Source organism: Ostrinia furnacalis, unplaced genomic scaffold, assembly GCF_004193835.3.
Source record: "Ostrinia furnacalis isolate ACB-3 unplaced genomic scaffold, ASM419383v2 OfSCF7552, whole genome shotgun sequence".
Classification (NCBI taxonomy): Eukaryota; Metazoa; Arthropoda; class Insecta; order Lepidoptera; family Crambidae; genus Ostrinia; species Ostrinia furnacalis.
In genome coordinates, this window is record NW_021137791.1 from 170,764 (window position 1) to 198,188 (window position 27,425).

The 27,425-nt window shown below is 39.9% G+C and overlaps 1 protein-coding gene across 1 annotated transcript; it reads left to right on the forward strand.

The window, feature by feature from the left end:
• On the forward strand, positions 1-26,498 carry LOC114365062 (uncharacterized). Its single transcript, XM_028321515.1, has 6 exons — positions 1-1,342; positions 8,935-9,043; positions 14,045-14,220; positions 19,282-19,394; positions 21,547-21,702; positions 22,607-26,498. The coding sequence occupies exons 1-6, from the start codon at positions 237-239 to the stop codon at positions 23,386-23,388; spliced, it is 2,442 nt and encodes an 813-aa protein (XP_028177316.1). The 5' UTR covers positions 1-236; the 3' UTR covers positions 23,389-26,498.
• Positions 26,499-27,425: the final 927 nt, after the last annotated feature.

Sequence of the window (27,425 nt, forward strand, 5' to 3'; positions counted from 1 at the left end):
TTCGTTTGGTACTTTTGGCTCGTATCAAGGGGGTTACCCCGAACGTAGTGATTCAAAAAAATACCTTGCATTCATTTATTAATCTATTTTGTATCAGAACTCAGTGGCTACGCACGTGAAATTGCGTTTGATTGTGTACATTGTGCGATTACGCAGTTATAGTGATCAAATCGGTTATGTGAACTGTGAATTCCCTGTATCGAAAATACTGTGGTTTATTGAGTTAAAACCTAAACATGTCTAGCACTAAAGGGGATGCCCAGATCGTGATGAAGTCTCTGCCGAATATAATTTTAAAGAAGAACACCATCACAGTTTTGAAATCGAAGACTTTTAAAAGCGTAAAACCATTGTACAAGGAGGATATTATATACCAGTCCAGATTCGGGGATTTTTTGCACTTAGACCAAGAAAAAGTGACTGTTTTTAATAGATTGAACTTAAATACTATGAAAAGTATGACAGTCGCTCGGTATACTCGCTCGGGGGAGGTCGTGTCAGAGAAAACCTCTGAGCACATAGCAAGTATAATCGGACAAGACAATTACGAAATAGTGATATCATCATTGTGTTCAGTGATCAGTCAAGAGTTCAAAATACGTGCGATTCTCGCGTTGTTGACCGTTCCCAAGAACGCTGCAGGCCAGCGTCAAAGTGATAGTTCCCAAACTAAAATAACTATAGACGTTGAGACACAAACGGTGAATTCTTGCATGGACTCGATAAAAAATTTAAGCGCTACGAGCCAGTCGTGTCAGAGTGACCTGTCCCGTGTAAAAATCATGATAGACACAGAAACGCAAACGATGATGTCCGGTATTGATCCGATAAAAAAAACGCCAAGACGAATGAAGCGGCAAGCAGCACCGTATGTAGTCACAGATATGGACCCACCCGATAAAATTTCCAGAGTTGTAATACATCCGGAGAATTTCCATATGCTGCCGAAGGAAGAAATTGTGTCGGTGAAATCTGAAAAACTTGACACTAGTTCGGACAGTTCCCAGTTATTTTTGAAAAGCGAACATTCTGAACAGTTATTCAACGAAGACTCGAGAGACAGTATCGGAAATTTATCCGTGGACACTATACCTGGATTAATGGAAGAACCATTAGCATTAGTAGATCGTGTCACTGGACCCGTAGAAAAGTTTTATTCTCGGTTGACGATGCTCGATGGGACGGAGCTTGTGATTCCGTGCAAGATCGAGGATGACTTTCACGTTGCTACACCGGAGATCCTGAAGCTGGTATCGTCTCCAGAGGACCGGAGAAAACTGCTTTGGTATCAAGCGTACATGGATTGGAAATATTGCTTGACGCCGGATGATGATGATAATTTGTAAGTTATTTTTTGTTTTAGTCAATTTTTATTTAAAGTTGAAATGCCACATGATTTTTAATAACTTTAAAAATCAAATTGCCTAATTGGTTTTACCCCGTATCTAAGTAGCTCAGAAGTGAGCAGTGGCCTGCAAGGGAAAGGTCCTTTGTTCGATTCCCACCTTAATTAATTTGATCTTTTCAAGTTATTAAAAATTTAGTTTTCATCATAAAATTTTTTGACCATTTGAAATTGAATGTTGACCGTGACCTTGCCATTTTTGTAATATGATAAAATTATTTAAGCGTTACAAAGTTAGAAGACAGCGCCTATCATTGGATACTTTTTATCCCAGTATAACAGTTACTTAACTGTATTTAAAAAAGATCTGTAGTTAAAAAAGTATTTTTAATTTTTGCCCAACATTGTATACAGTATACTTTTTATACCAGTAAAACAAAGATATTTTTTTTATACTTATGGTATTAATGTATCCTGGTATAAACACACAATAACCAACTAAAGAAGATTTTACTGCTGCAATATCCAGTAGGTGCAGTCAGCAAATACCTAGTTCGTGACACCCAAAGTAGCCAAAAAGTTTCCAACACGTCTTTGTCACAATTAGAATAAGTTAGGGCCCTAGCCCCCATCGCTTCTAACGCGCGTTAGGCCGCATACAGAAAGAAAGCTGGAAACTTATAATCATAGTCATAGTCATAAATGTTTATTGTCAGCGCCATGCCATTCAACCTGCTCCCTTTGTGAACAAACGGACCAGCGCTGACAAGCGCTATATAAGTTTCCAGGTTTCTTTCTGTATGCGGCCTTAGTAGCATTTGCAATGTACTACAGAAGCGATGCCAACGCGCTACTAACGCTACAGCAGCGCGACTGTATCGATGCAAACGCGCGACCGTATCGGACGACATCGGGGAGAGAACGGAGTGAGCGTTACTGGATCGCTTTTTCATCGCGACACGGCACTATTCCCATCCCACCTCTCGTTCCCACCACTGCAACTCCTGTGTAGCCAGGATCTACAGCTTGACCCCCACAAAAACCCAACCAATGAAGGTCAAGTTTGTCCCGGGGGAAAGTTAAACTGTCTTTGGACCCGCAACGAAATTAATCAGAAGAACATAGGAGGAGTTCGAAATTAAGGTTCGACTTCCCTCCATTGTTTTCATCGCGACAGAAACGCGACAGTATTGCGTTTGCATCGCGACAAAAGCGCGTTTATCGTCGGCGTCGTCGAACAACGTCGTATGATCGCAACCGTCAAAATCTGTTTTTTTTGCATTAAACTACTCTAAAATAGCCCCTTTATAAACTAATTTTTTATTTTTTCAAAATTCGTAATAATATCGAAGATACAGAATCGAACACCGACGGATGTGATTATTCTAACGCAGTACAGAGACGTGTTTGTGCAAGCGTCATTGTACTTCGGAAGACTGCACATCGTTTGTTGGAATAGCTTATACATTTGTATTCGTATTGATATTGAATGTATCTAGAATTTCGTCTTTATATCTATAAGTTTGGACACTTTATCGTTTTGATGACTGAAAGTCACAACCATCTCTTTATTAGGGAAGTCAGAGAAAAAAAAACTGTGACGTACGTACACACCCGTCGTTGTACTAGGAAGTTCGAAAATAAAAGAAACAGTGTCCTTTTGTTTTTATTTTATGGTATTTGTAGGTAGATTGATGAGTATAAACATTATGAATGTTTGGTACAAAATAATTGTTTTTGGTGGCGGATGTATTGAACTTACATTGTTCTAAGGACTTTTGTTTGACGTTTGATCAGAACCATCGTTGTACTTCGGTAAAGTTTGGTAATTTTGACGTCGGATATACACAACCGACTTTGTACTAGGGACGGGTATTCCAATTGCGTCTTTGTTCTATTTTTAAATTGCTTAAAAAATAAAATAAAAAATTGAGACTACAATAATTTGATTTTAATGTGTTTCTTTTATTGCAGCACTGCCCAAATCTCGATCAAATCGAAGGCCTTCTCATAGTCCACGAACTCCAAGCATAGTGGCAAGTTATACTCTTCGATCTTCTGCATAACCTGCCGCAGTATATGGATGTGGTTTATCTATCCTTGATTTTTGTTAATTTTCTTTGATACCTATTGTCTTTATTTATAAATTAATTAATAATGAAACCTAATAAACAATGTTTTTTATTTATTTCCTCCAACTTTCTTCATCATCCGACGGGTACTCATGGCAGAAGTTCCGTAGAATAATGACTAAAAGTGACATACGTCATATATTTGATTAAAAAAATTCGCAGAACAACGACGGTTTTTCACATACATCCTCAAATTGTCCATAGAACAATGACGCATGTGATTTTTACAAAAAACTAAGTATTTTTGGAGATGGGTACATAGTTTATATAAAATAACATCTTTATGTTTATAACATCCCCAAATTTGAAACCGATCAGCCAAGTAGATTTTTTTGTAGACACAAAAAACCGGTTCCAAAACTTCAAAACGCTCTCCTGGAAACTTAACATTTTGCAGATACGTCGTTGTTCGACGACGCCGACGTTATGTGGGCGAGAGCACACAGCTAGCGACCGCATTGCGACTTGCGACTGTATCGATGTGAACGCGCGACAGAATCGCTACTGCATCGCTGGTTGGGTTTTTATTGGCGGTCAAGCTGTAGATCCTGGCTACACAGGAGTTGCAGCGGTGGGAACGAGAGGTGGGAATAGTCCCGTGATACTGCATCGGGGCCAGTGCTGTCAAGTTTTTGGCCACTTTGGGTGTCACGATCACGAACTATTGGAGGCTGACTGTACCTACATTATTATATTCCGCAGTTTGAAACACAAATGATAATAATTAAGAACTTGTAAATACACACATTTGTGCATCTTAATGCATGTAATTTAATATCATTATTGTTTTAGGAATATCAGAGATAAATAATTATGTGTTATTGTTATGTTCAACATGCATCTGTTTGGTTATCAGTCAGTAAACAAATACATATGTTACGGTCAAAGTGATAAATGTGAAAATTATGAATAATCGCCGGTTATTATGAATAAAATTATCGCATGATTTGGTTAATGTGATTAATATGAGGTCATTTATGTGTGTATAAAACTAAATAGGCGGCTTAGGGGTGGCCCAAGGGCCCCCCCCGCCGCACATTAACCTATTTTTCACTTTAAATCAAAACATTATGTTATAGGCATCATAGAAAAGTAATAGTATGCAAGAAACATTCCAAACTCATTATGCCAAATTATATTAATATATGATATCAAAACGTTCAAAAGTTTGGCTGTACACGAACACGTACACAAGATGTTGTTATCTTTTATGAAATTTGTTAGTAGGTACTAAGGTTGAATTATTAAATAATCACTGTTAAATGTGATTAATTTATCACATTAACCGTAACACATATACCTAATTCATTACATAAAAGATTTGAAAACAGACTGCTGTAAATCAATAACATGCATAGCATTCTAACGCCCGTATTCACAAACATTACTATGAGGTCTCACAGTGCGCGTGGACGCACAGGGTGACACACGAACCAATCACAGAGCTCTATTCAACGCGTTCGATTTGCTGCTTCACTTAGGCAAGCATCGTTTGTGAATACGGGTGCAGTAGGTATTTTTGCTATAAAGATAGTTTGAGATCCAAGTCAAAATAGGATAGTTTTTAGAAATAAGTTCGCCATATTTTCTGTTCCTTCGTTCGTTACAGCCAAATGACGTCCAGTGCTGGACAAAGGCCTCCCCCAATATTTTCCACAATGAACGGCCTGCGCTGCCCGCATCCAGGCTCTTCCGGCGACCTTTACCAGACCAGATCGTCGGTCCACCTAGTAGGAGGCCTGCCCACGCTACGTCTTCCAGCCCGTTTTTCTTCCCTCTTCCATATTTTCTCTGTCAGACCGCAATTAACGCGAGCGGAGCCGCGGGCAATAGCTAGTGGAAAATCCATTTTAGATTTTCCTATACGTTATCATGTACTCAACTTACCTCCTCACGTTTATCAAATACTTAACTTAGTAAACAATGAACAAATTCAACTGCATTTATAGGGGGTTTTCCCTTACCGACACGTGCAAAAGTTAGGTACAGTCAGCGTCATATATACACTCGACATCAAATAAATCGCAACTCTCGCGACAAGCACTTCCAAACGTACCTGTGCATCCCCACTTCCCACCAATATTGGCACCATTTAAAAGCCTAGTTCTAAACTTCATTTCATTAAAGGAAAGGTTTTTACCCCAAAAATGTGTCTTTAGAAGGATCTAGAGTCACTTCTTCAAAAAATAGGTAGTTACGCTTGAGCCAACTTTTTGGCTATAAAACTATTGAATTGGGATTAATCGTTATCCATCTGAGGACACGTGATATCATTATTTGGTTTTATAACCAGAAAAATAATTGGTCTACTTGTTCCCAGAGGTGAGCCCCAAGTGAAGCCTTTTTTCAAGTCACATTTATAGTAACAGTTAATTCTTTATAAAAAAATTAAATTTGTTTTTCTATAAGTTAATTTATTGGGCTTACAAAATTGTTAGGGCACCATGATTGTGTTAGAAGAAAATCTTTAAAGTTCGTGTCGCGGAAGGTGCGATTTATTTGATGCCAAGTGTAGTTCGTGACACCGAAAGTGGCCTAAAAGTTGACAACACAACCTTATTTCAATTGTAACAAAGACGTGTAGCGAACTTTTTGGCTACTTTGGGTGTCGCGAACTATTTGACGCTGACTGTAGGTCGTAGGTAGGTATAGGTACCTAAGTGATAGATGTGCAAGAAAGAAATGCATTTTTTGCGAGGTTATTCCCTCGACATTCACGTGGTGTCAAGTGTCAGATAAGCTGAAGGGACATTCCCGACTACCCGTGGCAACCGGTTAGAAAACACCTACATTTTTAATGCATTGAGTCTTATTAGCTCTTCGTAAATAAAGAAAATTCAACACTTGCGTCAACTCAGTAACACCCGGATCTATTAATCCCGGAGCTTTTTAATACAATTTTATTAGGTCGTTGACAGTCGTGTATGTAACTATGTAATGGAATCTTAGAATCTGAATTACACGCACTTCTAATTCCTGTATCATCATGAAACTTGACAATTATATGTAGATTAGATGACAATAAAATATTATGGTACCATCGAGCTGGTCTGATGATGGCACTGGAAGGTGGCCATAGGAACTCCTGAACGAAACGGCGGAATCGCATCGAGTTTGGGCTCATTGGATTTGTCTTTTCGAGCGTAATTTGAAAGCGTGTTTTTAGTTTTAAAACTATTAATTTAGTTATTTTATGCATATAAACAAGGCAGGTATTTGACCGCAATCGCACCTGGTGTTAAGTGAGATGCAGTCTAGGATGGTACATATCTGCCCTGTAAGTGCTTTCGCTCTCGCCTTGAAAACGCCCGGATTATAGTGTTCAGGAAATACAGCAGCAGGCAGCGAATACCAGTCCCTAGCTGTTCGCATTATAAAAGAGTTATCGAAACGCTTAGTGTGAGCTGGTGGAATGTCAACAATTTAGGGATGGTACGCTAACCGTCTAAGCTGAGGCCTTAAAGACAAATATGCTAATATCAGGCCTCCCCAACCCGTCTGGCCAGCGTGGGGAGTGTCATTTGCTGGTTTTTTTTAATCCACAACGAGGAAGTTCTTGGCTTGTATCTCACCTGATGGTAAGTGATGATCAAGCCGAAGGTGGAAGCGAGCGTCACCCGGTATCCTCAACCACAGAGGAACTGGCTTTTTTACCGCGTCTGTCGGAACATAACAATGCTGTTAACATAGTTGTTATGGCGACAGACTTAGGCAAGATGGTGATAGCTAGCCAGGCGGACTTAGAACAAGCCCTACCACCAACCAAACCGAACAGAAAAATCTGCCTCCAATGGGAATCAAACTCGGAATCTCTGCGTCTGAAGCAGGTGGGTATACCACGACCACAGAGGCGGCAGAAAAAGAGGGTCCTGCTCCTGCAGTGGAGACTAAATGACCTGATGATGCACTACATTAATATTCTTTAATACACTGGTCATCACAAAAATCGGCCCACCTACGTTTTTATAGGAAGACTCGTTTCTACTGACACAATCATGGTATTCATGGTGCCCCAACAATATTAGTGTTATTTGAAAGCCCAATACATATCCTTAAAGAAAAACACATTTAATTTCCTAATAAACGATTAACATAAAATATACAATAAATGTGACTTGAAAAACTTGAAAAAAGACCTCACTTTGGGCTCACCTCTGGGATCAATTAGACCAATTTTTATGGTTATAAAACCAAATAATGATCTCACGTGGTCTCTTTAACAGATGGATAGCGATTAATCCCAACTTAACAGTTTTATAGCCATAAAAGTTGGCTCAAGCGTAACTACCTATTTTTTGAAGAAGTGACTCTGGATTCTACTACAGACACATTTTCGGGGTAAAAACCTTTCTTTTAATGAAATGAAGTTTAGAACAAGGCTTTTAAATGGTAATATAGTATAGTAATATTGGTGGGAAGTGGGGATGCATACGTTTGAAAGTGCTTGTCGCAGGAGGGTCGATTTTTTTGATGACCAGTGTAGCTCTATTATTTCTTCTTCTTCTACCAGCCCATATGTTGTCCCGAAGTGGTGATAGGGCAAGCTATATTTGGGACGGGTATAAGCGCCCTGGAAACGGCCCAAGTACTGAATAAAACCTTTGACATTGACGCTATAAACTTATCGGTGCTATGATAATAAGTTTTGTGACGTCATCCCATTCACGATTCCACAGAAAACGTGAGGCGGCAAAAGTGACTGAATCATAAAATATTATAAAACTGTCACGACTTTGATGAAATTTGCATTAGTCATTGTTTATATCTGCCACTGATTAAGTGATCTGATTAAATTTGTGGAGGGTTCCAAGCTTCCAAGACAATCAGCTATCCCCCGGGAGTCCCGGACTACTCATTTCATTGGAGGCCAAGCTGTAGATCCTGGCTATACAGGAGTTGCAGTGGTGAGAAAGTGTGGTGGTATAATATCCCATTCCCATTGATCGTCAGTCAGTAAGATCACCTTCAGCCTGATCATCACTTACCATCAGGTGAGATACAGACCAAGAGCTTCCGCGTTGTGGATAAAAAAAAAGATAGCACGTTAATCTGCTTCAACCTGGCGGGACAATTCCCACCTCTCGTTCCCACCGCTGCAACTCCTGTGTAGCCAGGATCTACAGCTTGATCGCCAATAACCCAACCAGTGAAGGTCAAGTTTGTCCCGGGGGAAAGTTAAACTGTCATTGGACCCGCAACGAAATTAATCAGAAGAACATAGGAGGAGTTCGAAGATAAGTTTCGACTTCCCTCCATTGCAAAGCAGTTGTTCGTACTAGAGTACTTATTATTATTCTGTGGTACTAGTCAAATAATGACCGTATTTGCGCTCCAGTTAGCGCCACTGTTATTGGTTTCTTGTGTTACCCTGTGCGTCCACGCGCATTGTGAGACCTCATACTATTTTTTGTGAATACGGGCAAAAGGAAACCCTCTTCAAGATCTGTTTTTTTGCAGACCGATCCACTTGGCAGTCCTGAATGATGACGTCCACCTCCTGAAAAGGCAGTGCCTGGTCCTGAAGACGAGGAAGGAATCGGTGGACGTGACCAATGGAGACAATATGGTGAGTTCACTTTCTTTTCAGCTAAAAGTCCACTGCTGAACATAAGCCCCCCCAATGCTTTCCATGTTGCCCGGTTGGTAGCGGCCTGCGTCCAGCGCCTTCCTGCTACCTTTATAATATTGGGGGAGGCCTATGTTCAGCAGTGGTCGTCCTATGGCTGAAATGATGACGTTGATGCGCTATGTAATTTATCGTAAAATTTTCATCATCATCATCATTTCAGCTACAGGACGTCCACTGCTGAACATAGGCCTCCCCCAATGCTTTCCATGTTGCCCGGTTGGGAGCGGCCTGCATCCAGCGCCTTCCTGCTACCTTTACTTGACGTCCCACGCTGCTAACTATAACTTTAATAGGTTTTTTTATAGTTTGACAGATTTTGGACTTTTAAAAAAAATATGTAAGATGGTGCAACCCAGGGTAAAACTTTTTCCTAACATTTTAGTTCAAATTTTCCTCATCCAAATACTGAGTACTGAAGTAACTTATTACTTTTATCAATTCTGATGATACTGATAACAATATTATGTATTTCCTCAAGTTTACAATACAATAGCATTGGTTATTCCATGACTAACGATAAGCACTTGAAGCTATGCATTTTTGTGGCAAAAATAGTACGTATTATAATACATACAAGGCACTATAATCCCAGCTTACTATTTCCGTAATAATATGTACAGTCCCAGCTTGATATGACGTTCGCATTTCCTTTTAAAATGTAGCAGGAAATTGAAATCACAACGCTAGGGAATCCCTTCCCTACTTAAAGTTAATATTGAAAATTCACACTATTTCAATACTCAATACTCAATAAGTTTATTGCTTCCTTAATAGTACATTTAGGTGTTTTTATTATTATAGTATTTTTACCCGACTACCCAATATCAAGTTACTAGCTTTTGCCACCTTTTGCCCACGGCTTAAATTTTGTCAGTCATACAAAAACAATAACGCGCGCGTCCTGATTTAAAAATTTCATCTATCTATGGCTGAGATGATGATGAAAGTTATCTTACGGTTAAAGTTAAAGATGGTGCAACTCAAGTAGTTTAAAAATCAAATCAATACGGTGACTTGGCCCTTGGACCATGCTAAAAGTGGGCCAAGTAGCTGGAAGACTGACGCCCGTATTCACAAACATCACTATGAGTTCTCACAGTGCGCGTGGACGCATAGGGTGACATATGAACCAATCATAGAGCATTTATAGGTAAGATATCCAGTTCCTCTGTGGTTGAGGATTCCGGGTGAATCTCGCTTCCACCTTCGGCCTGATCATCACTTACCATCAGGTGAGATACACAAGCCAAGAGCTTTCTCGTTGTGGATTAAAAAAAAAAGCTCTATTCAACGCTGTGCGTTCAATTTGCTGCTTCACTTAAGCAAACATCCTTTGTGAATACGGGCGTGAAATTTTATATTTTCTTTGCTTATTCATATTTATTTGCCGGTCAGTTACAAAAATGTTAGGCTTATCTTTTTTATCTATTTGACTGATACAATTGGTTCTTCACCTAAATTTTGGGTAAGTACTTCAGTAAGTACACCTGTTTTTGTGTTGAGGTAGGTAGGTGATAACTGAGTAGGTATAATATTATTATACCTGCCAATGGACAATGGAGATTTGAAATTTTGATGCCCGTTTTCACCATCAATCCCTAATTTTTAAATGACCCCTATGGTAAAAAAAATCTTATCATGTGTTACCATAGGGGTCACTTAAAAATTAGGGATTGATGGTGAAAACGGGCATGAGTCTTCCAGTAACTTGGCCCACTTTTAGCTTGGTCCACAGGCCAAGTTGCTGGTTTGAATTTTTTTTTTAAATAATTTTTCTTCCATTGACTGATTGGGCCCTCTAAGATTCTAGAGTAGATTTTTGTTGATTTGGTGTTTGATTTATTAATAAAAACATTGAAGGTGAGGCTCAGTCACATGAGGAAAAGCTATTTTAAAATTCAAACCAGCGACTTGGCCCGTAGACCAAGCTAAAAGTGGGCCAAGTCACTGGGAGACTTGAAATTTTGTTAATGCAATTGGGTCACCAATTGGCCATTCTTACTTGGCATCTATACTAACTTTTACTAATATTATAAAGCTGAAGAGTAAAAAAAATAAATTGATCCCAGATCGCATTATAAATATAAATCAGGCTGTTATACCTTTACATTATAATGCTATACAAAAAACGATTTGAACAGCCTACATCCGAAACTTTTGAATCGGTTACGGTTTTGGATATTTTTTTATTTCGGCTACGTTTACGGGACTATTCCCACCTTTCGTTCCCACCACTGCAACTCCTGTGTAGCCAGGATCTACAGCTTGACCGCCACAAAAACCCAACCAATGAAGGTCAAGTTTGTCCCGGGGGAAAGTTAAACCGTCATTGGACCCGCAAAGAAATTAATCAGAAGAACATAGGAGGAGTTCGAAATTATGGTTCGACTTGCCTCCATTGCAAAGCGGATGACAGGTGACAAACAAAGGTTTAAAACCTTTAAGAAAATATTATGCACCATTCGGTTACGGTTACGAATATCCATCAACATCCCTGGTAGACAGTTTGTCAATGTTATTTTGTTGGTTAAATTACCAGTTTTTATTGGCACAGACTGCAGATAACGCATCACGTTATTTTTTATCTTTAATAACAAGGATAGATTAAAGTTACCGAGGTTACGTAAGTTTGTCGTCAAATGGGACGCGTAGAAAGTTCTATATTGTTATCTTTTATCAGTATGTATTTCAAGGACAGTCACCCCGCCGTTTCGTTTAGCAGTTCCTATGGCCACCTTCCGACTCCATCACCAGACCAGCTCTATCGTACCATAATATTGTATTGTCATCTAATCTACATATAATTGCCAAGTTTCATGGTGATACAAGAATTAGAAGTGCTTGTAATTCAGATTCTTAGATTCCATTACAGAGATAGTTAGATTAGGTTAGGTTAAAAATGGACATTATAAATAACTTGGGTTCAATTCCCGTCTGTTCGATTTTTCAAGGTACCTATTTGTAATTTTCAAATTAGTTTGGATGCGATTCTTAACGCTAAAAATTAAATAACTAGGTATTTAAAAATTGACATCATCATCATTTTAGCCACAGGACGTCCACTGCTGAACATAGGCCTCCCCCAGTGATTTCCACATCGCCCGATTGGTAGCGGCCTGCATCCAGCGCCTTCCTGCTACCTTTATGAGGCCATCGGTCCTTGTGGGTGGTCATGATCCTAAATCCATTTTCCATACTAATATAGTAACTTATAAAGAAGCTCAAAGTTGCACAGCGTGCTATGGAAAAGGCTATGCTTGGTGTTTCTTTACGAGATCAAATCAGAAATGAGGAGATCCGTAAACGAACTAAAGTCATTGACGTAGCCCGACGGATTAGCAAGCTGAAGTGGCAAAATGGGCAGGGAACATAATTTGCAGAACTGACGGCTGATGGGGCAGCAAGGTTCCGGAAAACGCAGCGTGGGACGTCCACCTACAAGGTGGACCGACGACATCGTAAAGGTAGCAGGGAAGCGCTGGACGCAGGCCGATACTAATTGATCAACGTGGAAAGCTTTGGGGGAGGCCTATGTTCAGCAGTGGACGTCCTATGGCTGAAATGATGATGACTTAATTAAGCTGAGATATCTTACGATCCAAAGGCTGGCCTATACCTTAACCAAAGGATTGAGAAAGAAGAAAGCTTGGCCATCCAACGTGGCAATGTGGCCAGCCTTCTGGGTATCTTCCCCCAAGACAGCGGTTTAAACGATTTTTTTATAAGCCTTGTATTTTATTTTATTTTTAAATTAGGTTTAGTTTAGGTTAATAAAATACTAATAAAATATTTTAAAGACCGTGTCTTTAATAAAAAGTTCAACAGACTAAAAATTATCTTCCACATTTTAATCATTGTATGTATAATAACAAACAATTAACGCAAATTTATCTAAGTAGGTACGCTTGGGTAGGAATCCCCGAGATGCGCGTGTATCTATAAATCTAAAATAAATATAATAAAAGCGAAAGTTCACTGACTGACTGACCTTACTCTCACTAATCACGAAATCTCAGAAACTACTTCTTAACCGCCTCTGTGGTCTAGTGGTTAGACCACCTGCTTCAGACGCAGAGGTCCCGGGTTCAATTCCCAGTGGGGGCAGAATTTTCTGTTCGGTTTGGTTGGTGGTAGGGCTTGTTCCAAGTCCGCCCGGCTAGCTACCACCATCTTACCTAAGTCTGTCGACATAACAACAATGTTAACAGAATTGTTGTGTTCCGGCAGTTTGAGATAAGATAGCCAGTTCCTCCGTGGTTGAGGATACCGGGTGACGCTCGCTTCCACGTTCGGCCTGATCATCACTTACCATCAGGTGAGATACAGGCCAAGAGCTTCCTCGTTGTGGATATAAAAAAAACTACAAGTGCTAGAGTCTCAAATTTTGCATGGGGGTTCCGTTCGTCATCATCATCATTATCAACAGCCCTTTACAGTCCACTGCTGGACTATGAGCCTCCTCCACTATAGTGGAGGGTTTTGCCATAATCCCCACGCTTGGCAGGCGGGTTGGAGATCGCAGTTTAAAAGATTGATGTTTGTCAGAGAGCGCTGCTGCCCGTTATCTGTTTGATGTGTAGTCCCTAAGTCGCCTCTTACGACACACGAACCAATATCAGCCCTATTCAACTCTGTGCGTTGGATTGCTGCTTCACTTAAGCAAGCATTTGTGAATACGGGCGTAAGGCCCAGAACACACGGTAAAACGCAACTGCAACGAAACTGCAACTTCTAGTTACTTTTGAGTTGCATCTAAGTTTCTGCCATAGATTCCGTTGAGAGACCACACATGACGCGGCCAGTTTGAAACGCGTTGCAATGTGTGGTCTCGCTACGGCAGAAACTTAGATGCAACTCAAAACTAACTAGAAGTTGCAGTTTCGTTGCAGTTGCGTTTCACCGTGTGTTCTAGGACTGAGACTTGTTTTTCTTCCCCAGACCGCTCTCCAGCTCTCCATCTTAGCCAAGTCTCCAGCCTGCACAGCTCTACTGGCCCAGCTGAACGCCAACCCGCTGGTGACCGACGAGGAATACCGATCCTGCTTCCACCTGGCGGCCGAGGCCGGCGGGGAGTACCTGGAGCCGCTCGTCAGGAGGTGCCGGGAGGACCCGCTGTGAGTTTAGCATCGTCACCATTTCAGATTAAAGGAGACAAAGGCCTCTCCCTAAGGAACTTCACCAGATCCTCCGTCAGCCCTGCCCGCCCACACTGCCACACACTCATATTAAGTCTTAGCATTGTCATAATTTCAGCCACAGGGCATCCAATGCTGGACAAAGGCACCAGACCTTCACCAGACGTCAGTCTACGGACGGAGCACCGGGGTCTTTTTAGTGGGTATGCCTCGTCCTTCGGACTTGATGAGCCTCACCTAACCCAGCAGGGTAGGTATGCGAATCAACGCATTATTTCCCCTAAAAAAAGTCATCCAAAGCGATTTCCAGGGGGAGCGCCTAAAAAGCACTTTTACACGCCCCAGTATTAACCCTACCACTGCTTCGGGACAATAAATGGGCCAGTGCTGAGAAGAAGCAGCGCAAGAAACTTAGTCACTTCCAGCTTCCTTTTCAAGGGTTTTGTCTTTAAAATGTACATATATCTGCCCCCTAGACTATTAAGGTAAGTAAAACAGTCCATCCTGGCCAAGTCGCCAGCCTGCACAGCGCTGCTGGCCCAGCTGAACGCCAACCCGCTGGTAACCGACGAGGAATACCGATCCTGCTTCCACCTGGCCGCGGAGGCCGGCGGGGAGTACCTGGAGCCGCTGGTTAGGATGTGCCGGGAGGACCCGCTGTGAGTTTAGCATCGTCATCATTTCAGATTAAAGGAGACAAAGGCCTCTCCCTAAGGAACTTCACCAGATCCTCCGTCAGCCCTGCCCGCCCACACTGCCACACACTCATATTAAGTCTTAGCATTGTCATAATTTCAGCCACAGGGCATCCAATGCTGGACAAAGGCACCAGACCTTCACCAGACGTCAGTCTACGGACGGAGCACCGGGGTCTTTTTAGTGGGTATGCCTCGTCCTTCGGACTTGATGAGCCTCACCTAACCCAGCAGGGTAGGTATGCGAATCAACGCATTATTTCCCCTAAAAAAAGTCATCCAAAGCGATTTCCAGGGGGAGCGCCTAAAAAGCACTTTTACACGCCCCAGTATTAACCCTACCACTGCTTCGGGACAATAAATGGGCCAGTGCTGAGAAGAAGCAGCGCAAGAAACTTAGTCACTTCCAGCTTCCTTTTCAAGGGTTTTGTCTTTAAAATGTACATATATCTGCCCCCTAGACTATTAAGGTAAGTAAAACAGTCCATCCTGGCCAAGTCGCCAGCCTGCACAGCGTTGCTGGCCCAGCTGAACGCCAACCCGCTGGTGACCGACGAGGAATACCGCTCCTGCTTCCACCTGGCGGCCGAGGCCGGCGGGGAGTACCTGGAGCCGCTCGTCAGGAGGTGCCGGGAGGACCCGCTGTGAGTCACCGTTCGTTTCAGCCATAAGCCCACTGCTGGCCAAAGGCCTCTCCCTAAGGAACTTCACCAAATCATTAGTCCTGCCCAGTGCCCACATTGCGTTTTTCTGGCTCTGCCATAATGAAGCCAGTTTGCTTTCACCAAAAACTGAATCTTAGCAGCATCATCATTTCAGCCATAGAACGTCCAGTATCCACTGTAGGACAAAGGCCTCTCCCTAAGGAACTTCACCGGATCGTCTGTGTACCTAGTTGGAAGGCCTGCCCAGTACCCACAGTACCTGGAGCCGCTCGTCAGGAGGTGCCGGAAGGATCCGCTGTGAGTCTTAGCATTCCTTGCATTTTTATCACGAGGAAGCTCTTAGCTTAAGAGGTAATCAGGCTGAAGGTGGAAGCGAACTTCACGCAAAATTTTCAACCACCGAGGAACTGGCTATCTCATCTCCAACTGCCGGAACACCTAGCGATAGCCTTAGGTAAGATTCCGTAAGATGGTGGAGCCGCTCGTCAGGAAGTGCCGGGAGGACCCGCTGTGAGTCTAGCATCGTCATCATTTCAGATTAAAGGAGACGAAGCCTTCCCCAAGGAAAATCATTCTCCCTGAGCACTGCCCACATTGCCACACACTAAGTCTTAGCATCATCACCATTTCAGCCACAGGACGTCCAGTGTCCACTGCTGGATAAAGACCTCCCCCAAGGAACTGCTCCACAACTAGGAAGCTCTTAGCCTAAGAGGTGATCAGGCTGAAGGTAGAAGCATTAGCAAGCGATAGCCTTAGGTAAGGTGATGGTAGATAGCTAGACCTAAATATGCCCAACCAATAACCAAAGCGAGCAGAGAAGGTTGCTCCCACTGTAAATCGCCCTGCCTCCCCCAGGAAGATCCCTCCATCAGATCGTCAGTCTACCTAGTGGGAGGCCCTCAACTAACTTCACCAGATCGTCCGTCAGCCCTGCCCAGTGCCCACACTGCCATACACTAAGTCTTAGCATCATCATAATTTCAGCCACAGGACTGCTGAAAAATAGGCATCCCCCAATGACTTCCAGATTGGCAGGTGGGTAGCGACCTGCATCCAGCGCATTCCTGCTACCTTTGTGAGGTCGTCTTATGAGGCAACTCTTATACAAATTAGGTACTATGCCTTTCAATGCATAAAGTATGGGACTGCTAAAGCCCGGTCTCCGAGCACGTAGAATTTCTGTTGCTGTCGCGCTCGTACACTCACTGCGGTCGCCCGTCGCACAGTCGCGACAGAATATAATTACACACGAGCGATAAGGATGGGTAGCTTGGGGTCATTGGACGAAATTCTACGTGCTTAGCGACCGGACTATACCTGTGGGTAGCGGTCGGTGATTTTTGTGATATGATTTTTTCTCACCAGGAAATGCATTAAATTGCATACCCAATAGTCCGGGGGGACTAGTTGCCTGTCTGTCTTGGGCGTGCCACAAAATCGACCCTGGTTTTAAGGCCAAGGAAATTATATTTACTGAAAGCATTGGACATAAACCTTGATAACATCATATTTGCTATTTTTGTTATCTAATTGAAATACCAAATATAGGGTGCGGTCTGCTTGTTTCGTTCTCTGTTACTGAGTCGCCTTGAGTATGCGTCCATTATCTGGTCACCTCAGTACCAAACGCACACTGATAGGATAGAGGCAATACAGAGGCGTTTTCTCAGGGTATTAGCGTACAGGCATGGATATGTCACCGGAAAATAACAAGACTCGTAAGTTGATCAATTTTCTAGGTAGTTGATCAACTCTCGGAAAATAATAAACGGCATTTGAAATGTACTATTTAACGTATGTATTTTAGTAAGTTGATTAATTTACGGCGTCTTGCCGTTAAATCATCCGACAAAGGCAAGGTGTACGTTGATTGGTTAAAAGACTCCCGTGCTTTTATACCGCTCCCCGCCACCCGGCCGCCGCCATTACCGGTTTAAACTTAAACAAATCTATCTATTTTCTTTATTTACAGTAGTAAAATTAGCAATTGTTGTTTTGTGTGCTAATAATTCTCATTATAACGCGTCATTTTATTTATGATGAGTGAAATGGAGTCTGTAGTGGTAGAAATAAACAAACTTACTTATTATTAATATAACTTACAATAATAAAACTTTGAGTCCAATACATTTTTTTAAACATTTTTCATTTATTTAACTATAATAGCATAGACGAAATTTAATATCCCTATCTCTAAAATGTAAATAAATATTAAAACAACATAATCTAAGTGTCTGTCGACCAATCAGAGAAAAGTGTATTAAGTGACGGATAATAGTGTACCGTCAAATAGTACACTGGGCAACGATTGGCCCATTTGTGGATGATTTTACTTGTAGCAATATAGTTAATTATTAAATTACGGCTAGGTACCGTAAGTTGACCAATTAGCTAAAATTCGATGCGTTAAATAGTACATTTCAACTGCCGTTTGTTATTTTCCGAGAGTTGATCAACTTCCTAGAAAATTGATCAACTTACGAGTCTTGTTATTTTCCGGTGACAGATATAAGGGCAAACTACTTACCTATAGCTATCGACTGGATCATTTTGAACTGGTAAACCTCGAGACGCGTCGCAAAGCTCATGGAATATTCTGCTTATTCAAGATCCTCAATGGGTCGGTTTCTACAGCGACCTTGTCTCGAGTCCAAATTAAAATACCAAAACGATCCCTCAGAGTCCCCCGAACATTCGAAGTGCCACTATGTACCAGTAACGCGTCCTCTCACAGCGCCATGCATAGAATCTGCCGAGACAAGCTCACACCCGATATAGAGGAGGTGCCTGACATCTACAGCCTTACCCTAAACAAATTCAAAAAAGCTGTAAATGAATTGTTACTTAAATAATTCCTCTCTCATCTTTATTTCTTAGAGAATTATTGATTTAAATTTCATTATATTTATTAATAACTTATTCTCATTATTAATTAAAATTAAATAATTATTTTTCTATTTGTATGTTGTGTGCACTTGTTATTGGAGCTGCAACAAGTTATACTGTATAACCTGCTTTAAACGCTTTGTATGTTATGGTTGTATCCCTGTTTTGTGCACCAAATAAAATAAAATAAAAAATAAAACAACGTCCATTTAAGGGGTGGCCTTTTGAGACGTGTAGCACCCTGGAAAGGGACTAAGTACCTACTAGGGATGTTATGGATATGTAGTTTCGGTTATGGATACGGTTACGGATATAGGAATAATATTATACCGGTTTCGGTTACGGTTACGGATATAGGAATAATATTATACCGGTTTCGGTTACGGTTACGGATATATTTTTATTTCGGATATCCGAAAGTTTCGGTTACGGTTACGGATATCTGTGCTTTAAAATTAAATTTTCAATAGTGTCACGGTTCATTCATTGCTGCACAGTGCACATTTTTACATCGAATAAAAAGTAATAAAAAAAAATTAATACTAGATGACATCATAAAGGTAAAACAGGCTGTTATGCCTTTACATATAATGCTATACAAAAATCAATTTAAACTGCCTACATCCGAAACTTTTGAATCGGTTACGGTTACGGTTAATTTTTTATTTCGGATATCCGAAGGTTTCGGTTACGGTTACGGATATCCATAACATCCCTGCTAAGTATTGAATTAGATATTTGTCTTTGACCATAAATGACGATGATGATGATGACTGTTGTTCTTTCGACAGAACCATCCTACGAAACAACGAGGAGCTGTGGAAGCCTGAAGTAGCTGCGAAGACCAAGGACTTCCAGGTCAAGCATCTTCTCCACAAAGTCTGCACCATGTTCGACAGCCAAGGTACGTTTATTTTCTTCTTACTGCATGTTAGTCAGATAAGGTATGTTTTATTTTAACGTATTTTATTCTTTCTACAAGCTTGATTTGATAAACCATGTCACCGGGTTACCTCCCTCATATCGAATTACAAATGATCGAATACCAAAATATCGAACACGTTTCATCGAACGATAAAATATCGAACGATCAAAATATCGAATGATTAAAATATCCAAAGTCAATCTTATATTGCATAGTATATTAGGAAGATGGAGGTTAACCCCCTTACATGCCCCTTACTAATAAAAAGTTACACAGTTGTTGATCACTGTTTTAAAATGACATTTCTATACTAAACGTCACTTTAAAACACTGATCACCGAGCGTGTAAGTTTTATTAGTAAGGGGGTAAGAGTTCCTTGTTGACTATGGTATCCTAAAGTGGGAAATAAAAAAAAGTGTACCTACTTATATGAATATGTTTTATTTACATTAATCATATAACATTTCATTAAAAGCTCTATATTGATTTTCGATATTGTAATCATTTGATATTTTGATCGTTCAATCATTTGTAAATTCGATATTTTGAACGTTCGATATTTTGATCGTTCGATGTAACGTGTTCGATATTTTGATTTTCGATAATTTGTAATTTGATATTGTGGAGGTAACCCCATGTCACCACCACACTGTCAGTAGGTACTTACTTACTGCAGTCATTACTTACTTACTGCAGTCATTACTTCAAGGTAATACTGACAGTATACTTAGTGCCTGGTTCGATAAAGAGAGGTTTAGACTAGCAATAAAACTTGCAGTAGTTGACTTCCGCAAGCAAAGGGAGATGTGACAAGGGGGCGTGGCCGGTGTCGCAGCAATATGCCCAAAAACAGAACACATTGCTTGCGTAGTGCTAAAGATTATTCGAACGTTGAGTACTGTTGACTGGATAATGAGCACACATTTTGATTTCTTTGTGTGTGTGAATTTCTAATGCGACAAGAGTTTCGGACTCAGCGCATTAGTTGGCATCTCTCTATATCTTATGGGTTCACCAAATATTTCTGTACGTAACACCGAATTGTCCAGAGGCGTGGGCGATAGCAAAGATATAAAAGAATATTAGGCTTATCTTGAAGCGAATGAAGGTTAATACTTTTAGCACTCAACGCACTATTTGTTGTGCAATTATATTGAAGAATAAAGAAAACAGGATAGCTGTGCCGCGGCTACGTACGCGTGAAAATAGTTTGAGTAATATTTCCCGTGTTTGCAACATTTTTCTTAACTGCTACCCCCCCTATTGACTGCATGTCAAATGTATTGCCTAAAACCTTCCTCTATAAATGGGCTACGCAACACAAAAAGAATTTTCAACTCGGACCAATTGAGTTGGCAAAATACGTAATGGCTTGAATTGACTTCCAAATATTTTTAGCACTCTGTGTTGCTGTATGAATTCTCAATGTAAATAAATAAATAATTTAATGTTTTTTTCCCAAGATTTTTTAAATTTAGAATTTTTTCACTAAAATTATTTTCAATTTTGAGTAGGCACACACCGTTGATTTTTAGTTGGCCGATAGTTGTGCCCGATTTTAATTTGTATGAAGAATCGGCCAAATCGAATCGGCGTAGTGTGCGCACTCCCATACATCCCCATACTGATCAACTGCCCGACTAAACTATCGGCCGACGAAAAATCAACGGTGTGCACCTACTCTTAAGAGTTTTTTGAACCAACATTTTTTATTGAGAATTTATTTATTTATTTATTTATTTATTTTATTGGGCTATCAACATGAGATACAGTATTAAACACAAATAAAAAATTAAGCCAAAGGTCTCTAGCTAACTGCTCCCACACAAACGATAACCACAGCATGCATAATATTATAATGTAAGCAACCCGTGAACTTTACACAATACAATAACATAATTATAGTAGTTAACAACTTTGAATTTAAACAACAAAAAGAAAGCAACAAAAAAATAAAAAATAAAATAATAAGAGGCCTCCTAGATGCATGCCACCAGGGGCACGTCACCCGTCTTAATTGTTTTTAAGAAACCAGCGAGGCTTTGAAAATGTATATCAAGTTCTGGCAACTTCTTGCTGAGATCATTATCAATCAATTTTTTGATCAAAAAATTTTTTCATCTCTCCCAGGCTACACTCCTCTTATGCTAGCCAGCAAACTGGGCAAGCACGACTCGGTCCAAGCCCTGGTGTCCGCCGCACCAGCGTCTATAGACTACCGGTCCACCAGCAGCGGAGAAACTGCCTTCTACCTTGCTGTGAGCGCCGCTTGCACTGATAGCGCCCGTGAGTATCCGTCATCATCATTTCAGACACAGGAGACTACCGGTCCACAAGCAGCGGAGAAACTGCCTTCTAAAGCCCGGTCTGTGAGCACGTAGAATTTTGTCCAATGACCCCTAGCTACCCATCCTTATCGCTCGCGCGTAATTATGTTGCTGTCGCGCTCGCACACTCACTGTGGGCGCCCGTCGCACAGTCGCGACAGCAATATAATTCATTGGGACAAAATTCTACGTGCTCACAGACCAGACTATACCTTGCTGTGAGCGCCGCTTGCACTGATAGCGCCCGTGAGTATCCATCGTCATCATCATCATCATTTCGGACACAGGAGACTACCGGTCTACCAGCAGCGGAGAAACTGCCTTCTATCTAGCTGTGAGCGCCGCTTGCACTGATAGTGCCCGTGAGTATCTATCATCGTTCGTTCGTTTCAGCCAAATGACGTCCACTGCTGGACAAAGGCCTCCTCCAAGGTTTTCCACAATGCACTCAGAAATGAGGAGATCCGCAGGAGAACCAAAGTAACCGACATAGCTCGCAGAATTGCTAAAATCAAGTGGCAGTGGGCGGGGCTCATAGCTCGTAGAGACGATGGCCGTTGGGGCAGAAAAGTTCTCGAGTGGCGACCATGGGCTGGAAGACGTAGCGTGGGCAGGCCTCCTACTAGGTGGACCGACGATCTGGTAAAGGTCGCGGGAAGAGCCTGGATGCGGGCAGCGCATTTCTTAAATTGTGCTGTGATATCTAGCTGAATTATTTTAGTTCATAGAAAGTACCCTGTAATTTTTCCCTTGTAAACCTGGACAGACGATTTGAAACATTTTCAACAGAATCACAACTTTTATAATATATAACTTGAAACGTTCTTGAAAATATACCAAAAAAATCTCAATTCTTTTCACAGAACGCGGCAACAAATCCAAAGTGTTCGACGACTTCAAACAGACCATAATCCACTTAGTCGAGGCCGGAGCTGATCCGAACATAGACAATTACTCCGGAAACGACATCAGCACTCTTCTAGCGGACTTCAGCAATAGTGATTTGTCTATGATCATTGCTAGCAAACGCACTGCCATAAACTGCAAGGAATTCGATGATAAACTAAAAGAACCAGCCATGCTAGTGAAAGAGAGAGACGGCACGATAATGAATTTAAAAGAGAAATTGAAGAAGACGAAAGAAATCAACAGAATCAAAGGGGAACTGAAGAAAGAAAGCAAAGGTAAGGGTAGAAGAGCTAAGCCTGTTATTATTGAAAACAAAGTTATTTCTAAACCTAAAGCGTCTAACGAATATATAAATACGTATAAAAATTTCGTTCATGATTTGAAAAATCCGATGTTAGTGCCGAAGAAGGATCAGAGAAAACTAATCAAATATGATTATTCGAATTCTAAACCTAGTACTTCTAAAACTTCTCCGTTAACAACAGCTAAATCGATTGTTATTAGTCCATCTAAAAGTAAAGAACCTAACTTGAGTTTAAAGGTCGAAAAAGAAGCGGCAAAAGACCCACTAAATATTGACACAAATATAAAAAAAGAAGTAGACGCGATTAAAAGCGAAGAAAATCAGAATAATTCTACTGCTAGAGCGGATAAAAGAAAAATAATTATACAATCTGATATACCAATTGGACCCATAACTAAAGTTGTTAAAAGTTCTGCTACGTTAAATAGATAATATTTTGTTTTAGAAGCTCAGACTCTATGCTTCAACTAGACCAACGCACAGGTCGCGCGACTCATGACTAGTGTTGAAAATTACTAAAGCGGCTGAATTTGACTGACCGTCATTTACGGTCAAATTGGTCAAAAACAAGTCATAAACTGTGAAAAACGGTCAATTTCGGTCAATTTGATTTCAGTAATAGTTTAGTACTTTTTGAAGTTTTTATTAGATTTTGTGATGATAAAAGTCTACAACATCCTAATCGAAATAAAAAAAGTGGTTTGTAATGATTTATTATAGTTAAACATTTTTACAGTGAGTCTACAACTTCTAAATTGAAACATTGTCTTTTGTAATGATTTATTGTGCTCTCATGTGTCCCGCTCACGTCCATTATAGTCGAATGACAATGTCGCATCGCCGCGCACGTCAACCTTGATGACGTCTTATTCTCTCTTATTTCAATACAAAATAACGCTCCTTCATTTAAAATTGCATATAAATTGGGTACCTAAATAAATAAATTATTCGGTGGTAGTACAGTAATATTGAGTCAAATTGACTGAATTTGACCGTTTTTGACCGGTCATTTATGGTATTTGACCATCGTAACCGGTCAGATTCGGTCAATTTACATCTCTACTCATGACAGTCCGTGCGACCTGTCATTGGCCTATGATGTGGTTGAAGCTTAATTTCGATATTTTCAATAGCTGGATCTGTTTATATAATATAGACCTTGCCACCATTGCATTCTTCAATGTCAAAACTCTGTCAAACTTCAAATAGAAAAAACACCGGTTAAGGTTAAAGTAAGGCTTTGCAATTCAGCCTTAGGCCGTTTGTAGACATCCGTTTTTTCACCGGACGCCGGACCGTCAAAAAACGAATATCCTTTGCTGTCAATTTTCTCGCCGGACATTTGTCTGATGAATGTGCACACGTTCATTATAAACCATACACCACCGCAAAATCAGGCGAAAAAAATCGAGCCGCAGTCCGGTCAAAAAAGCGGATGTTTACAAGCGGCTTTAGTCTGTGAAGTCTAAATGTAAACATGTGACGTCTATTTAAATTGTGAACGAGTTTTCAAATGAACGGTTTGATCAAAATGCATGATACTTAAAATATCAGTGGGATAGTAAAAAATACTTAAAATATACATAGGTAACTACGCTTAGGGACTTTACCACCCAGACCCTAGCATAGTTCGTTTAAAATAAGTAGGCAACTAAAAGAATATAACTATCTACAATACGTAGGTACTTACAAAGAAAAAAAAGTCAAATGTTTTCAATGTCATGTATACGACTGTGTTCCCATAGGCGAATATACATAGGACTATCGATAGTATCGACTATTCGATCGAAATCCTTAAAATCGATTTATTCCTGTAGGCAAGTGGCACCTTTTGATCGATTCGAAAATCGAATCCGTTCACGGAGCTATGATAAAAACATCTTAGGCCCAGAACACACGGTGAAACGCAATTGCAACTAAACTGCAACTGCTAGTTACTTTTGAGTTGCATCTAAGTTTCTGCCATTACGTCCGTTGAGAGACCACACATGACGCGACCAGTTTGAAACTTTCAGTTTCATTCATCAGAATCATCAGAAAGTTGCAGTAGCGTTTATCATCTGTTCTGGCCCTTAGTGTAACTCCATACAAAAATGCTGGAGCTAAGTAAGGTCTTTCGCATTACAACTGTCACGTTTTGCCACTTGTCTAGGGGGTTTGAAAGCAATAATTATTAGCCACGTAGTTCGGCTTATGGGGCCATGGCTTTAAAATATTCAATCACTGCCAATATTAATGAATAATTTGCCACAATTACGGGTACTAAATCGACTAAAACGATCTGTGAACTAATTTTAGAGAGTAGAAAAAGAATAGTAGTTTTTAATAGAAAATAACTTATATTTGTATAAATAACAATGCACCATGGTTTTCCTGGTATCAATCTTCTCAAATGAAATTACTTTTACTATACTAAAATTATATTGAACAATAAAGGAGTTTATATAAATTATATAAAAAAAATGTTTTATATAAAATCTTTTATTACGACAAATAAAGTACACTAATTTCGAAATTTTGTTATTTTATATACAAAAAACTACTATAAAATCCTAATTTACGAGATTAACTGAGAAATATATAAAATTAAATTGAAGTCCTTCTTTAAACAAAAAAATGTAAAGTAATTGCATTTGGGCACTAGGTAACCTTGTATAATTAGACTTAGAAGTAATAATAAGCTAAAATAAGTTTATTTTACATAATATTTCTGCTGTCATTAATATAGGGCGATAGCAAAAGACACAATTCGCTTTGAAAAAACATAATTTGTGTGTATATTTTTTTATTTTTCATTTATAATTTACTTGTATAACTATTAATAGTAAAGTCTAAAATATATTTATCTAATGGAGAGATTGGCAATTGATGTAGTTTCTTCATTAGGGCATTAAAGTTATTTGTTATTAAGTTATTTGTGTCAAAAAATATTTAATTCACACCTAATAAATTCATAGTTTAGCGAACATTATGAAAATTAATATTATGTTAGTTATTTATACTTTTTTTTTAGTTTCTTGTATGTAGAACATAATTTTCATAAATAATTGTAAGTTTATGTATAGTTATTATACAATGTATATTTCATACTTTTACGATAACATCGAAAACCTAACAACAAAATTTATGATTTGACAACTGATGGAATTTCATATTGTAATATTATTTAGAAAAAAACCTTTTTGTTTCTTTTTTTTGTTCAAAATATGTATAATTCACATATTTCATTTTCTACTCCCGAACTGGCCAGGTTTTTATTTTTTGTGTTATTATATGAAATGGTGTGGGTAGTATAATATAATAATGTTTATTGTTTTTACATAATAATATGTATTAAAAAATAAGTTTACTAATTAAGAAAAAGTTAATTTCTTTGTCAAATTGATCGCAAAACTTGTATCGATACAAAATTTTAGTTTTACCGTTTTTTTAATGGTTCAGTATGGTTCTATTGTCAAGAACTTTGCGTATTCCCTAATTAACTGTGTATTTTCATGTGCAGTAAAATTCCTATATTTTTGTATCATACGACCGCCTAAATATTTTTTTTTGTTTACTTAGTATGTAGTTATTTCTTATTATAAAGCTGTCCTCAGTTATCTAACTTACTGCTTAATCTACTCTACAGTGTTAGTTATCAAATATAATTTTTTGTCAATTAATGTAAGGTTGTTGGCTAAACGGTGCAAGAAAAGTTGAAATGAAGGTTTCCTTAATTGCTCTCACCAGTTGGCGCTACTGGCGAGTGATAGGACCTTACTTGACAGAGGTGCCAAATTGACAGTCCTCCTTCGGCTTCAGCCCTCACCACGCGTGCAACCTGATCAGTGGCCTAATTCATGTATTTTGACAGTCAAGATCTCGCTGACGTTCAGAAGTCGTCCCATTGAAAAGCAGTTCTAAATCCGTATTCACAAGAGTCATTTCGATAGAACGATTATTCGATAGGATCGCAACTCAGTGTTTTGTTGTCGTTGAAGTTTTGTTACGTGGATAAGGCTACAGATATCGTGTATGAATTTGTAACGATGAGTTCACATCAACGCGTCCTGTCATTGGCCGCGGCGATCTATGCACGCGCATTGAACGCTATCGCCGACGCGAGCTGCACGCGTTGATTTGAGCGAATCTTTAATGTGAACTGTCCTACCAAACACATTGACAGGGGGGCGTCACCATCGTTCAACTATATAGTTTCCAACATGGCAAAAATCGGAACCAACGATCCGGTATTGACGGTGGCGCCCCCTGTCAATGTCACGGGTGGGACAGTTCGTTGTAGTTCATCTATACCAGTTGGCGTCACTTTCTTAGCCACAAGCGAGTGACAGGACCTAACTCAGCGGGCGAGTACAATTAAGGAAGCCTTTATTGTTATAAATTCGGAGGCTTGTCAATCAATGCACTATTGTTATATTATTTGATTTCACCACTTAGAATAGTGATATAATTATTTGTACTGTTTTAAA